General features: G+C 43.2%; 1 protein-coding gene across 4 annotated transcripts; it reads right to left on the bottom strand.

Annotated features, from left to right (window-relative positions):
• Positions 1-14,315, bottom strand: LOC115393441 (actin-binding LIM protein 1-like). Of its 4 annotated transcripts, XM_030098435.1 has the most exons (21): positions 12,464-12,561; positions 9,794-9,931; positions 8,195-8,378; positions 8,004-8,113; positions 7,073-7,199; positions 6,883-6,976; positions 6,671-6,758; positions 6,488-6,546; positions 6,279-6,335; positions 5,844-5,921; positions 5,053-5,223; positions 4,074-4,103; positions 3,830-3,959; positions 3,612-3,701; positions 2,666-2,713; positions 2,049-2,113; positions 1,905-1,950; positions 1,805-1,812; positions 1,476-1,550; positions 958-1,038; positions 1-857 (listed from the first exon to the last, which is right to left on the bottom strand). In XM_030098435.1, exons 1-21 carry the CDS (start codon positions 12,468-12,470, stop codon positions 744-746), a joined length of 1,800 nt encoding a protein of 599 aa, XP_029954295.1. In that variant the 5' UTR covers positions 12,471-12,561; the 3' UTR covers positions 1-743. The 4 variants fall into 4 exon arrangements, with proteins under 4 accessions (XP_029954295.1, XP_029954294.1, XP_029954296.1 ...); XM_030098434.1 differs by lacking the exons at positions 9,794-9,931; positions 12,464-12,561 and adding an exon at positions 13,962-14,315 and having other exon boundaries at positions 2,666-2,710; XM_030098436.1 differs by lacking the exon at positions 6,279-6,335.
• Between the last annotated feature and the right edge of the window lie 104 nt (positions 14,316-14,419).

Raw genomic sequence — 14,419 nt, 5'->3', positions numbered from 1 at the left:
GATTAATACAATTATTCAACAGTATTTTCAAGTGATATAGTGATTAGCGAGATCACCTCACAGTGAGAATATCACCGGTCTGAATCTCAGCTCCTGCAACACTGAGCTAAATAACAGCATAAAGACGGATGGAGATGTTATGGGTGAGTAGGCCCAGTTCAACCCGACTGTCATTTTTTCTCCGTTTATCAGAAAAATAATCCAATGAGATTAATATTTTAGTTGTATTTGTCTCGTCAGGGTTTCTGGGTGACTAATCTTAAATTTTTTATGTCATTAACTGTAAATTAAACGTTTGATCACTGTGTGTGTTTGCAATACTGTTGCCGAACGCAATAAAATCACTGAACAAAGGTCGGTCTTGTAAAGGCTCAGTTAAGGACGGTCCGTTATTTTATTGGTGGATGTTACAGAAATCAACAAACGTTCACTTAGCAACAGAAACACTGTAATATGGCCCGAATTGATGATCAGTGGGTAAGAACTGGATACATTTAGGAAGTTCAATTTGAATGCAGACTTCTGGGAAATATAAATAATTACCAACCAGCAAACAAAGTGCAGCAAATCAGAGAATAAAGGAGATATGTAAGATTGTGTCCTTAGAAAGTTGTGCTTTACACTGTTTTCAGACAAAAGTTAGTTTACTTAATGTGCTACTTGCAAAAATATAATGTAGAGTTTCTTCACAGCTTTATAATTACTGTACATTTACAGAGTCTCCACCATACGTTGGACATCACTTAGAAGAGATTTGCCTTCTTCTTCATGTCATTACGTTTCCAAAGAGGAAGCTGATCGAATTCTTGAATCCTCATGCCGAAGATTTCAAAAAAGGAATCTGGAGAGAGGTGACGCTAAAGAATGAGAGCAGAGGGGGGGAAATATTAAGAAAGAGACATGTTAGAGTGCCGTGACATTGTGTGAATGCTTTCTCTCCCCAAAACTGTGATATACCTCAAGTCTCGTTCTGTCGACGTCCCTGGGAAGCTGCACTCTTCCTCTGTTAGTGACTGACAGCACTTCATACGGGTAGACCTGGATGAAACAAAACGGGGCGGAGGATGAGTCGACTCAATCACACCAGCGAACCGAGATGAGAGTTAGAGAGGACGTCATGTGCCACGCGCACACACAGACACCACGAATAGCCAAGATCAGCAGTCCTTTAGTGGGAATTTATTACAAGACTCTTACATAAACTGTGAGGAATGCTACTGAGACTGTCCTTCAGACTTCAGTGTCAAGGCTGCATCTGAGGTTCCTCTTTATTATCCTTGACAATTATTTGCATATGTTAATGTTGATACAGGCAGTTTGCCATTTTCTTCTTTGCAGTGAAATTACCAAATAAAATAAATAATTTTAATGAATATCTAAATAATAAGAAATCATTCAAAAAGTTTTGTCTGAAAGGAAAAAAAAAAGGGGGGGGGGGAGAAAGGTTATGGCTAAAATATGCAAATAATACTTGCTTTTGGTTCCAGCAAATTGGGCATAGAAACTCCTCTTTCCATTCGTGCTAATGGATGCAGGCCATCATGGCTGAACTACAGAATGAAGCAAACACATGCAGAGAGGGATCATGGCAGGATTAATCGTCAGCAGATTACTGGAAGCAAAGTATGTCTGTGCCGTGTGAGCCGGTTATATAATAAACACACTCGATGAAATCGGGAAAAACGTAGATGCGAGATGTATAAAAGCTGAGGTGACTGGATACGTTTCAGAACACGCAGCTGCACACAGTGAGTTCATGGCCGAGCCGTGCAACTAAAACTCCTTGTTATTGACGCCCACGTACCTTGACATCTGAAAAGAAACGGCGAAAAAGAAACAAAGCGTCATTAATTTCAGAGAGGTTCTGTGTCTGCGAGAAGGACTGCAGAGGTACGCATCCTTACCTCTGAATCTGTCGCCGTTGTAGTGGGAGAAATCAGCTGATTGTTGCTTTAATGAGGGAAAAACACAGACGATCAACAAGCGCTCTGGGAAAAACTCATTCATTTCCAAAGAGACGGTTTGGCATCAGTGGGGTTTTGTCTTACCCCATTCAGGCCATTGTGTCCATATCCAGGCAGAGAGCATGTTTGGGATGTGGAGGAATTTGGATCTGAGTGAAAGTGAAACAGCAGACAGATAAGCTCATCATGAGACGACTTACAATCAGGCTCCTCTCTTTGCCCTAAATAGATTAGGCCCACTGAGCAAAACATGCTTGGCCAGGTTCTTCTTCTCGGAGCCTGCATCTAATTCTTCTGAAGAGCGGACTTCTCATTACCCATCCACGTCTATTTTTAGATTTTCTTTTTAAAACTTTAGAAACTGAGCATTAAAGGATAATCTCAGTGTAAGTCACTTTTTATCCGTGCAATTTTCTTCCAAATATAGGTCGCAAACTAGTTCGGATTCCTGGCTATTTTTCAGTAGAAAGGCTTATCAAGACACTGATTGTGTCTGACAAGGATTCACTCAAACTGCACAAATGATTACGGTTCACACAAAGAATCAGTCTTTTGATTAAATCTTACAAGACTACAAGTGTTTTCTTTGTGTTTTCTTATATCTTTGTTGTTGTTGGATGCTTGTTCAAAAATGAATAAAAAAAAAAACAGTTGATGCTTCATGTATATCCTTTGTTTAAGATATTAACTGAGTGCTGTACCTTGTTTATAAATGGGAGGCCTCCTGTACAGGTTCAAACCTTCATCTGCTGAGAGAAAAGAAAGCAGGATTAGCATGCATCTGTTAAAGGCTACACACACAAAAAAAAGAAAATTAAAAATGAGGTAACACTGTTCAGATCTCTCATTTTTTCATTTACACTTTTTAAGTGCACAAGATAATGATTATTGATTCCCATCTTTCACATGTCCTCTACACACACTCAAAAGAATGTGCAGAGCTGCTACAAACTCGGCCACTTGTGGCAGAGGAGGCAAAGAAGCCAAAGAAGTTTAGAGGAGGATAAAAATTAAGTGAATCGAAATAAAAATGAAACATGGGGACAATGCATTTAATACCAGACTGAGAAAAAGCTACCAATAAAAGCCGCTCTTAATCGATCTGTATTATTCTAAAGGGCCACAGCCAGAAAGTTTTAACCTCAGGATTTCTCAGCCAAAAGGCAGAGAAGCAATCAATAAGTAGAAATCACATCAAAATGAGTCTGCATAATGCATGCGATGCAAATGAGGAGTAAAAGCAAAATGATTGCAGCTTTCTTTGTTTTTTTCTCCACTATCCTATATGTTGGTCATGATTACAGGTGGCTTTTCAGTTAAACAGTAAATATGCAAAATGTGGCTTTAGCCTGTGTCGTCTCTCTCCTGGTGAATGAGTGTGAGCAGGCTGGCTGTGTCTTTGACCTGGAGCCACTAGATGGCTCAGTGTTTCTAATGCAGGGTAAAGCTGGTCTCTGTGCTGTCCTGCTCTGCTTGAGGAATTATTTCCAAACCAGATCCTGACGCCACTTAAAGCAGACGAACCGGGTCTGCTCTTTCAGGTTTACACCCACTTGCTCAAAACAAAAATGCGCTGGTTAATAAACCCACCGGCGGGAGGAGAGGCGGGGTGCAGGGAACAGGTGGCAGAGGGGCAGGGGGTCTTACCTTCGGATTTACAGGGAAAGAGGTGACATGAAGGAGAAGTGGGGCGGGTGTCAGTGCTGCCAGAGAATAAAGGAGGTGAAGGCACAACACCTTATGAGCAGGAAGAAGGGCGGTGGAGGTGGGGGGGATAAAAGAAGGTGGTCAAACAGAGGAAAGGTGAGCAGAGGCGACCCTGAAGGCCTGTACCGGGGTGCTCTGAGGTCTGCAGGCGGCCTTACCTGGTCGGTGGAAGTGCTGCGGCGATCGAGACAGAGTGGGAGTGAAGCTGTGACGATTGTACGTCGTGTGAACTCCGAAAGATCCGTGGCTTGTAGATTTCGGGATTCTTGTTCTCAATTCAAAACTCTCCTAGAAAGACAGAAAAGACAAAATCAGAGTAAAGACAAAAAAAAAACAAAAAAAACAAAACAAGGTCAAGGCCATTCTGGAAAGTCTAACTTCAGGTGTGTGAACAATATTTACCTCTGTATTTTGAGATATGTTCCCTGGCGACTAGATCAGATAAAAAGACACAAGAAGAAAAATCAATGCACAAACTGAGTCATACTGAAGCAGAGTCAACAAGGAAATGACAGAGCCTTTTGTTTTCAGGTGAAAACCTTGTACTGAAACCACTGTGAGCTTATTGTGTGCAGCTTGGTTAAAGGAAGACGTGAAACACTGAGCTGAATCAGAAAAATCTGGTTTTCACATGAAGACAGACGCATGGGAAGAAGAAAAAAAAATGAGGGAAAAATTCTATGAGACTATAACATGACATTTTCTTTAAGAAGATAGAAAATATGGATAGAATTTATCAAGTCAGTGTGGCCATTTATATTAACTTTTACTCATATTACATTATATCACCCCTGGCACGCCCCCAATTCCAGTTTTATGTAAATTTTAGTTCTTTAGATCTAATTTTTTGATGCTGTGCTTCAGTTTATATTAAAAATGTTTATTTTCATGGATAATCTGCAGGGGAACTGGTGCAGTAACAGAGAATTAGACTGAGCTGCTTTGAAATTCCTCAAGAAAAGATGTGAAAAACAAATGAAATGTTTTACCAAATGATTCTCACGACTTTAAACATTAAACATGTTATTTTTGACTTCATGTTACGTGAGAAAACTTTTCATGACTGTTTTTTATGCTTAAGTAAAACCCTCCAAAATAAAAGCGGCAAGAGAAAAGCATCCAATTATCTGTTAAATAGGTTTTTTTTTCTCCAATACTGATATAGTAAATCAATATGTAGCCATAATAACTCCAACTTAAAGTCACATTTGTGTATTTTCCCACACGATGCATGTCGCTGTGCATTTTGAATCGATCACAAATAACAACAAAACAAGACTTGACTTGGTTTGACTGATAAATCAAACCAAGAAGGAAAACACAGAAACAATGACACACAAACATGTCACTGGAGATCAGCTGGAGCGGTGGGTGGAGTTACCTCTGCAGGGCTTAGATTGTCCTGTCTGCTGCCTTTTTCTTCCAAAGCAGAGGAGTTGTTGCTCACAGACTTATAGGAAATCTTATCAGGATGCTCTATATCATATATAGCCTTGACTCTGGGAATCGCTGCTAAATCCCTGTAATCAATGATCTCATTGTCTACCTTCGCCTGGGAGCAGGAGAGGATGGAGGGAGGGAGGGGGGGGAGGGGAGGAGAGGACGGAGAGAAAGGATGGAGAAGGATTAGGTCAGGCAATAGGTCAAAGGATTGGTTTTTTTTTTACTGCTCCATTCAGGGAGGAGTAAAACTTTAGTCCCACAACACGATGACGATCTGATGTTTTATTTACACAGAAAGAGAACTGTTGAGGTGTTGGTGGGAGTAAAGTTCATCGTGGATGACGGGACGGGTGAAGGACGCCAAAGGACACTGAAAGCTCTGCTTATTCGTAATCAAACTCACATATTCCCAACAATGTTTGATCATTTTTAATAAAAATATTAATCAGTCGAATCAGTTTCTCTCAAAAGCAACATTTCAACTAGCTCGGATCAGTTAAGATAAATCTTCCAGAATAAAACAAACTAAACAAGCATGTTTTGCTGAATTTAAGCGTTGTTATTTTTCTAAAAGTTTGCCTTCATTTAAACAGTTATCTTGCAAGAGAGACACTCTGTCCATGCGACTCCCCTGTACAAATAAAAGGGATAAACGAAACACAAATCAACCCACGGTGAGCCGTGCACCAGGGGAAGATGCTGAGCAGACGTGTGGGGTTTTTTACTCACACAGATGTTCCGGGCGGGACTGCCGGGCGTGCACGAGCCGGGCCTGGACGAGGAGCTTTCAGACGAAGATCTCACGGGCTGAAGACAAGGAGAAGAAGTTTGGTGAATATTCGATAAAAATGAAAGGAAAAAAAGGGCTAAAACTACAACTGTTATTTGTCGTGGAACCAGCAGGCCTGAAACTAACAGCCATGCGTGAAGCTCTCTCCAGACAATATTCTATCGATAAAATGTCACTCATGGATGGAAATCTTGCTGTATATGTATTTTTTGCTTCAGCACTCGAGCTCCAACTGTTCAGCCAGGTGAGCAAAGTGTCGGCCACACTGTGCGCCAAACAAGCAAGTGTAGCGAAAATCTCAAGGCCTTGAGTTCGCAGCCTGTTCACTCGAGGCGGCTATCGGTGCAAACGGCAAGCCGGCACTCAGCATTAACCTTCAGTTTATGTGCAGGGTAAAAGAAATCAAGACAGGGTGTTTTTGGCCTGTCGACCTGAGGAAGGGAGACGACAAGTAAAGAAATGGCACAAGGATTCACAGCGCAGGTCAGATGAACCGCAGATCACAGCTTATTTCCAGACATTTCTGAAGGCGTTAAATTACATCTCATCCATCACGCTGAAGGTCACATTGGAGAAATCTTACCCTGTAGCTGTCTTCAGTTTGGCTGCCGTCTCTGCAGTCTGGGTGCCAAACTGTTGATCCTACGAACACAGGGACAATTAGCTTCTGCAGCTGTCGGTAGGTTTTACACAAAGTCATGACAAACCCTGGGAAAATAATTCAATCATTTAGTCACAACCTCAGAGAACTGAATGCTGAACTGACCTTGCACATACATTTCTTCTCCTTCTCTGAACATTTTGTCACACCGGCTGCATCGTGCGCAGCCGGGGTGGTAATGCTTGCTCCCGGCCTGTTGCAGACAACGAGAAAGTCAAAAGTTGAACTCAAGCCGTGTGTGGAAGAGCTGCATGCGATATGCAGGAAAGAGATCTGTAAGATATTATATTTCATGAACCAGGAAGCAGCCGTCTCACCTCCAGGACTTTCCCCGTTATAAACTTCTGGCAGGTTTCACATTGAACCCCGAACTGAAGCTGGTAGTCTCTCTCACAGTAGGGCGCTCCGTCTCTACAACACACATCCACACATCCATCCAATGATCATCATGCATCCGATTTTTAATTTTGCTAAAACTTTGCTGTGATTGTGTTGAAATGCATTTACTTGCTGATGTATTCTCCACTCAGCACTTTCTTGCAAGCTTTACACTTGAAGCAGCCGAGGTGCCACTGGCCTCCGAGGGCCAGGAGAGCCTGGCCGTTCATGATGTCTCTGCCGCAGCCACTGCAATCTGAAAACACACACACACAAACACACATCTACTTTCATTTTTAACAAGTGAAACGTTTTAAAGTGAATACAGTCCATCTGACTTCACAGAATTATAAGAATAGCTGTTCTCTTTGTCCCCTTTTAGCCGGCACTTTTCCACACAGTCCTGCAGAGATAGATCCCTTAATCTGGAGGCTTTGCGAGCCCGAATCCTCTATTGATCCCTGCTGTATCTATAATCATTGGGTTGCTGAGTTCAGGCTGGTGAGGAGCCTCCGGCCCTGCTGTATCTATAGTACAGACGGAGTGGCAGAGCCCTGCAGGTGGTTGACTGGATTTGTGCGGCAAAGCCACCACGCAATGTCGCACCAGTAGGAGTTTAGACTGGAATTAGGGACAATGTTTATCCAACATTCCTGAGAAAGATCAGAGACGGTTTCCAGACACGAGAAGGAGCTTGCAAGACATCACTTCAATCTGCTGTTTGGAGGCCGGAGCTGATGGCCGGGTGATTTTGCAAAGCTGTCGCATTTTATTTACTTCTGTCATAACGACGTACAATCCAGGGCTTTCTCAGTTTAAACAGAAACATATCCGCTTTAGCTCACCTGCAGAAATGTGTTTCTCCCTGAACACTAACAGATGTGACGTTGATCTTGAATGAATCAGGATAAACAGGATTCTGGGATGGAGACCACAGCTGGCCCATGTTTAGTGCTTAATCCACAGATCTATTTTAAAGCTCTGCCAATAAATCATTTTGATATGAACATGGGATCCCATCATCCGACTTGGAGGATGGATTAAACGTGAGTGCACTCACTCTTGGCGTAGCTGCCGTCGGGCGGAGTCGGAGACTCGGGTTCGTTGCAGCGCTGACAGAGACAGTCCTTCCCGTTGAACGTGACGCAGTCCCCGGCAGGAAAGGGCTGCCTGGGAATCACACCGACACACGCACAGAGAGGTGAGACCCTCGGAGTCAGAGTTCACTCCCCCTCGGCTGTTGAGACTCACCTGCAGATGGTGCAGACGAAGCAGGCCGGGTGGTAGGTCTTCCCCAGGACGGTGACCACCTCTCCCTCCACGAACTCGCCGCAGTTGCTGCAGAGCGTGCCGTGAAGCCGCTGGAAGTCCAGCGGGCAGAGGTAGTCCCCGTTCTTCATGAAGAAGCCGCTCTGGCCCAGGTCACAGCCACACACTGCACAGCCCAACACGGAGAAGGTGGCATCCATTAGTGTTTTCTTTTTTTTTTTCATTTGATCAAGGACATCAGTAACTCTGCATGTGACTTTTGCGTAACCTCGGGTTTTGATTTCTTTCAGGGTCACATTGTTTCAGGATGTTGCAGCGAACACGTCCACCCGATACTCTGTGAGGATTGCGTGTGTTTCTGCGCATCCGAGCTATGTGTTTGTTATTTGTGTGTGTACTGTACCCATCGGGTTCGCGGCGAGTCACTGACAGGATGTCACGGTTTCCCCCCGCTTGTTCGGAGTTACGTGACACTGCCCGACCGTTCCTGCAAGCAGAACGCGCCCGGATGCCAAGGACGGAGACATCGTGTTGCACTATTCCTGTCCCGCTGTGCCTCATTCACAATGTACACACGTTTTATGTGAAACGTTACTATTTTTAAGTTTAAGTAAAGCATTCACGGACTTGCATGTGCTGCAGGGACACATGCCAGAAATAACTCAAAGTCTGATCATGAATGAAGCTTTAGATTCTTGTCATCTTTTTTTTTTTTCCAGCTTTTCCACTCATCCAACTGCAGTCCCTTCCCAGTGTCACAATATAACAAGCTCCTCTTCACTGAAGGTCCTTTTGTTTTTCCCTGTACGGTAAACACTGTAGCAATGCCATGAAAGGGCAGTGACATGAGAGGCTTGTCAGTGCTGATTAAAGAGGAACAAAGGCTCGCAGAGGAAATATGTTTTCCACGAAGCAGAGTAACTGCAGTGAATGCGCCTCGGACGGCCCGGGAGGTTCTCACAACAGGCCATTGTGGAGAAGGAATGTTTTGCAACAAGTTCAATTCAATGACATTTGCAGAATGGCCAACGAATTAAGCTCAATTTAAGGAAAACCTGTTTTAAATTAGCTCTGCTAATCCGCCCGAAAAGGTCAACTGTTACTTCCATTATATCTTGCATGAAAATCCCGAATATCATGTTTAAACAGCAGATCCAGTCTTGTAGTCGGTGGGGAGCTATTTGCATGAAAATAGACTCAAATTTTCAAGATTGTTTCTGGGAAGTTTCCTTCTCTTGAGTATTGATTCATTCTGCAAATATAAGTACATCTCATTTGTCAGAGCTTACAGTGAAGCTAAAAGCATAAAAACTGCACAAATACCTGATTGAACTGTGATTCTATTTTGGTAGAGGGTGCTGCTATTGTTGCGTGCTAGGTAGTGGTTGACCTTTTCACCCCAAAGGAAGAAAATCCCTGACTGGAAACTGGATTTGGTGGCTTTTTCCAGGTGCACCGCTTTCCTTGAACAATCTATAAACATACACTGGAGATGAGTGCGTCTCTACATGAGTGTGTGTCAGTGCAGGAATGGCTACACCGCTGCATTGTGGGTATGCTTTAACACTCATAGCCACTCACCCTTGCAGGTGAAGCACTTGATGTGGAAGTGGTTGCTCTGCACCCGCAGCACCTGTCCTTTGCACGGTTTCCCACACCTGAGACACTGGATGGCCGGCTTGGCTGACGGCGGGCGGCAGCCATCCGGGGTGTGCAGGACTGCAGGGACAGAGAGAAAGAAGATAGTATCAGGTAATATCTTAAATAAAAAGCACAATGACGTTGCTGTGAAAACCAGCGTGGCTGTTTTGCGCGACCCTCTTTTTTCCAGGAAACTCCTGCAACAACAGGTTGTTCCACAGTAATAATAATTCAAAAAAGAAACAACAAGCAACCCTCAACCTCATCCCATCCAGTTCTATCTGCGGCCTGGAAGCGACGGATGCCTGTACAATCTAATCACAGCCCACTTGAAAGGTCCTCGGTGTGATTAGCGGAGAAGAGAGGGGAAAGAATGTGGCGCATTGAGAGCTCTCTGTCCTCCGGCATACAAATAGAGACACAGACACATGGACTGCACCGTCTCAGTCCTCATACACAGAACAGAACTCCTTAAACACACACACACACACACCTCTCTGACGACCCGGGGCCTCTGTGTACCTTCACACAGGACTGACAGCTCCAGTTAGGAAGCTTTAGAGGTCTAATAAAATCAGCAGGGACACGGATACTATGACATGTCGCAGCTGAAGGTGAAAAGTTTTGTGGTCTGAGCTCAAAACACCGCTCAGTCTCATCAATACAAATAAAGAAAAAAACAACGTGAGTGAAGCGCCGCTGGTATGCGGCCCCAAGCCTGTGCCTCCACGGGAGAGATTTGTTGCCGTGGCAACAAGCATGTACCACATACTAGATTAGGACGCGTCATGAAGTCTCCTCATGATGAAAGACGAGTTTTTCTTAAATGTCGGCTGAAAAACAAATAGACGGCATGATTTGAAAATTTCACTTGTAGTTCTTTTGCTGCAAAAGTAATTTTTTTTGTGATGTAAATTCTACTTGCATTCCAAGGCTTCCAATGTATATTTTGACATAAAAAAGAGTGTAAATAAAGCAATTTAATCCATTAAAGTCTCAAAAACAAGTCAGATCCTAGTATTACTTTGTACATAACAATATAAAACTAATCAATTCAGGCATGTTATTTAAATTATGTAACAAACTCAGCACAAAACCATGCGAACTAAAGTTTTTCTTTTCTTTTTCTCCAGTTAAACTCTTAAGTTTCCCGGTAGGAATGCAACCCGTCAATTTGGCTGCAACACTCCAACAATTACTGAAAGTCCAGCCAAGCTGGCCTTTTGTCCTGCAACACCTCAGACATCTGAGCAGCTTCCAACTCAGGCTGAAATATACAAACAACTTTAACACAAATGCTTTAAAAATGACAAACTACGCGACAGTGCAAACACCGCAGGACACAGTAAAGCGTCTCGTGCTGTTACAAAGTGAATTCTTCATGCACTTTTTGTCTCCTGCGGATATCAAAACTGCTGCGTGAAGTCTGAAGTGCCTCCCGCTCTTCCTTAATCTCTCCCAGAATGTGAAGCTGATATGGTGTCAAGCATTAGCAAACGGTGGATTTAGAAAGTCGGCAAATGCTGTGAAACCTGAGAACCAACGGCTCATCGCACGGCCCACTGTCTTGAGCTATAAAAATCTGTATCTGTGGCGGTTTCTGTGGATCTATTTCAAGTATTCAGATTCCTTTGTGGAGATACTTAAACGTCCTTCTTGACCCCTAAGCTGGATTGTATGGTGATGGTGTAAACGTTTATTTATATTTAAATGTTTCTGGAGTTTGACCTCTACTGAAGGTGGAAGGTCATGGATATGAAACCAATTTTATATTTAGATGTGTTAATAGAATTTAACATTTGTAGATGCTAATATTTCATTGTAAGGAGGCCAAGATGAGACTGGCTGTATTTTTCTGATTACTACTGAAACACAAACTACAAATGACTGCTTTTAAAAAGAAGCACTTTATATTTCCACTTGATAGTTAATACCGTGTAAGCAATGCAGCAGGAGCTGTACAACTACTCAGAGTTACTGTTTCAGGAGGACAGCAGATTACCACGTCAGATTAGCTTGAGGTTTCTAGGAATTTGCTGAAAATCATCTGAGCGTCATGTGATGTTACTCCTTCCTGCTACGTAAGAGTCAAGAATGCAGCTGTAATTGACTGAAGAGTGGCCAGAGCCACACCGTAAACACCGGCATGTTCCTCATTTTGGCGTGATAAGAGCCACATTCACAAGTTTTTCTGCAGTCACATGCTGGACTCAGTCAGTTTAACTGCTGCTTTTCCACAACTCCGATTTTAAATACCAAATTCAGCTTCTAAAACTCCAAAGCGTCACCCTAATTAACCAGCTTAGGTTCACATAGTTCACAAAGTTTCACAGCAAGAAGCTTTCCACAGAAATAACATTTCTTGGCACAGAAATAAAAACATTTCACCAATGAAAGAGCACAGTTACTGAGGCATCACATGCAAATTACACTGATGGAAAATAAAGACTTGATATGGGCTGTCACTGTGATGACCAGCGGTGCCACCAAACAGAAAACTTCAACTCACTTCCAAACAGAGCAGAACAAGGCAAAAAACAAACAGGAATCTCTCTCTCACACACACACACACACCCTCTCTGTCTCATACACACTTTCATGCACGTCTACCTTTCATGACAGTGGGTCTCTGCTCCTCTGTGGCTCGGTTCAGTGCAGCGGATCGGAGTGAGGAGAGGAACTGACTGGACTGCTGGTCCAACAAGGGGAGAGGGGGTGGTTCAAAAACACAGAGGGCAGAGAGAGAGAGAGTGTGTGTGTGTGTGTGTGTGTGTGTGTGTGTGTGTGTGTGTGTGTGTGTGTTTGTGTGTTTGGAAGAGGACAGCATGAGTGCCATTAAATGCTCTCCTGATCCATGAGCTCATCCACACAGGGAGGGAGGGACGTGGATTTGAATGTGACACACTGCTGTAAGGACACATTCAGAGGAGGCCGGACTTTAAGGAAAACCACAACAACATTTCCTTAAACTTACGATCCAATCATGTTTCCAGTTGATGTGGATCATTTTGAGTTTTGAAACACTTTTGACATTTATCTTGACCTTATCGTTTTGTTTAAACTGACTGTAAACCTCTAAGTGGCTCTGCTAATAAATTATTAAATGAAGATTAAGAGATACACCATGCCATCTGAACATTGTTTTACCTGCTTAAGCTCGTGTTTTTTGTCAGGGTGTAAAGTCTACAGTGCTTTCTAATTGAATTATTTCTTGAATGAATAAATCGCAACAGCACACCATCACAAAATGAGGTGAAGAAATGTTCCTGAGGACGTTTTGAGAGTGCCACTGCAGCTGCTGCAAACTGATACAATGATTTCATTTCACTTTGTCTCAATGTTTCATACAAACACAAATAACAGGATTGTTCACATTTTCTCTGGAAATGGAAGCTAAATTATCACGCGGTACCCAAGGAGGAATCTTCCATGTCGTTATAAGGGGGAAACGAACTTCCTTAAAGCAGGGGTTTTTTTCTATGTCACCTTATAGAATCCTGTATTCATTATTTGGAAAATTGACTTAAGTTTTTACTATTATTCAGTTTAAAAATTGTTTACTAGATAATATACTAAATGGTGAGTGGACTTCAGTTAGATAACAGATTTTAACAGACCAATAGACTGAAACACAGCTGTGGAGAGACTGCTGCAGGAATGTGGTCACATTTTATTACTTCTATCACCTTTTTATTCTGATTGTGACATTATAGCTGCTACAAGAGATGTACCACACAAAGTTTTGCTATATTCTTGTATAGAAACTACTTCAAACCACTTAAGTGCTTTAAACTTAGTCAAATTCTAACATTCACACACCGCGATGGTGGCAGGCAAGCTGCTGGATCTCCATTCAGGACATTTGGGGTTCACTGTCTTTCTCTACATCACTTTCACTTGTAGAAGATTAAACACCGACCTCATCCGAAAGAAGGACCAGCTTTACAAACTGAGCCACGGACACTACAATCATCTATTTTTATAAAGAAAAAGGTTCTTCACCCGTATTGCTCCCCTTGATTTCCACCTGTGTCATTGTTGTGACAACAAAGTATTACCTAGGAAGACCCAACCAACAGCACACAGCGAGGGATAAACTCTTCATTACCGGACATCTCAGCAGGGATGGCCGCCAGCTTCTCACACAGGATGTAGTCGTTGGGGTCGAGGAACGGCAGCTGCTCCATCATGGACTGTTTGGGGATCAGGTAGAGGACCTCGGCCAGCTGCCCGTCCTCAATGATCGACATGCGCCTGACCGAGTTCTTCCTCTTCACCCGGTCCAGGACCACCATGTCCCTGCTGGGACTGGAGCCGCAGATCCTGCCCAGGCTGCTGAGGTTAAGCAGGCTGGACACGCTCATGCTGTCGAGACTTTCAGCCAAACAGTTCAGGTTGCAGGCTGACCCCAAGGCCGAAACCATAAAGCAATCCTGAAGATGCAAAAGCCCTCTGGTGAATGTCAGGTCTAAAGGTGCTCTGAGACTTTGCGACTGACTCAGCGTGCGAGTGTGTGTGTGTGTGTGTGTGTATTGTCCACCGAGCAGTCAAAGACTAACTCCTGCC

Source organism: Salarias fasciatus, chromosome 8 (genome assembly GCF_902148845.1).
Source record: "Salarias fasciatus chromosome 8, fSalaFa1.1, whole genome shotgun sequence".
NCBI lineage: Eukaryota > Metazoa > Chordata > Actinopteri > Blenniiformes > Blenniidae > Salarias > Salarias fasciatus.
This window is presented reverse-complemented; position numbering and strand designations above follow the sequence as displayed.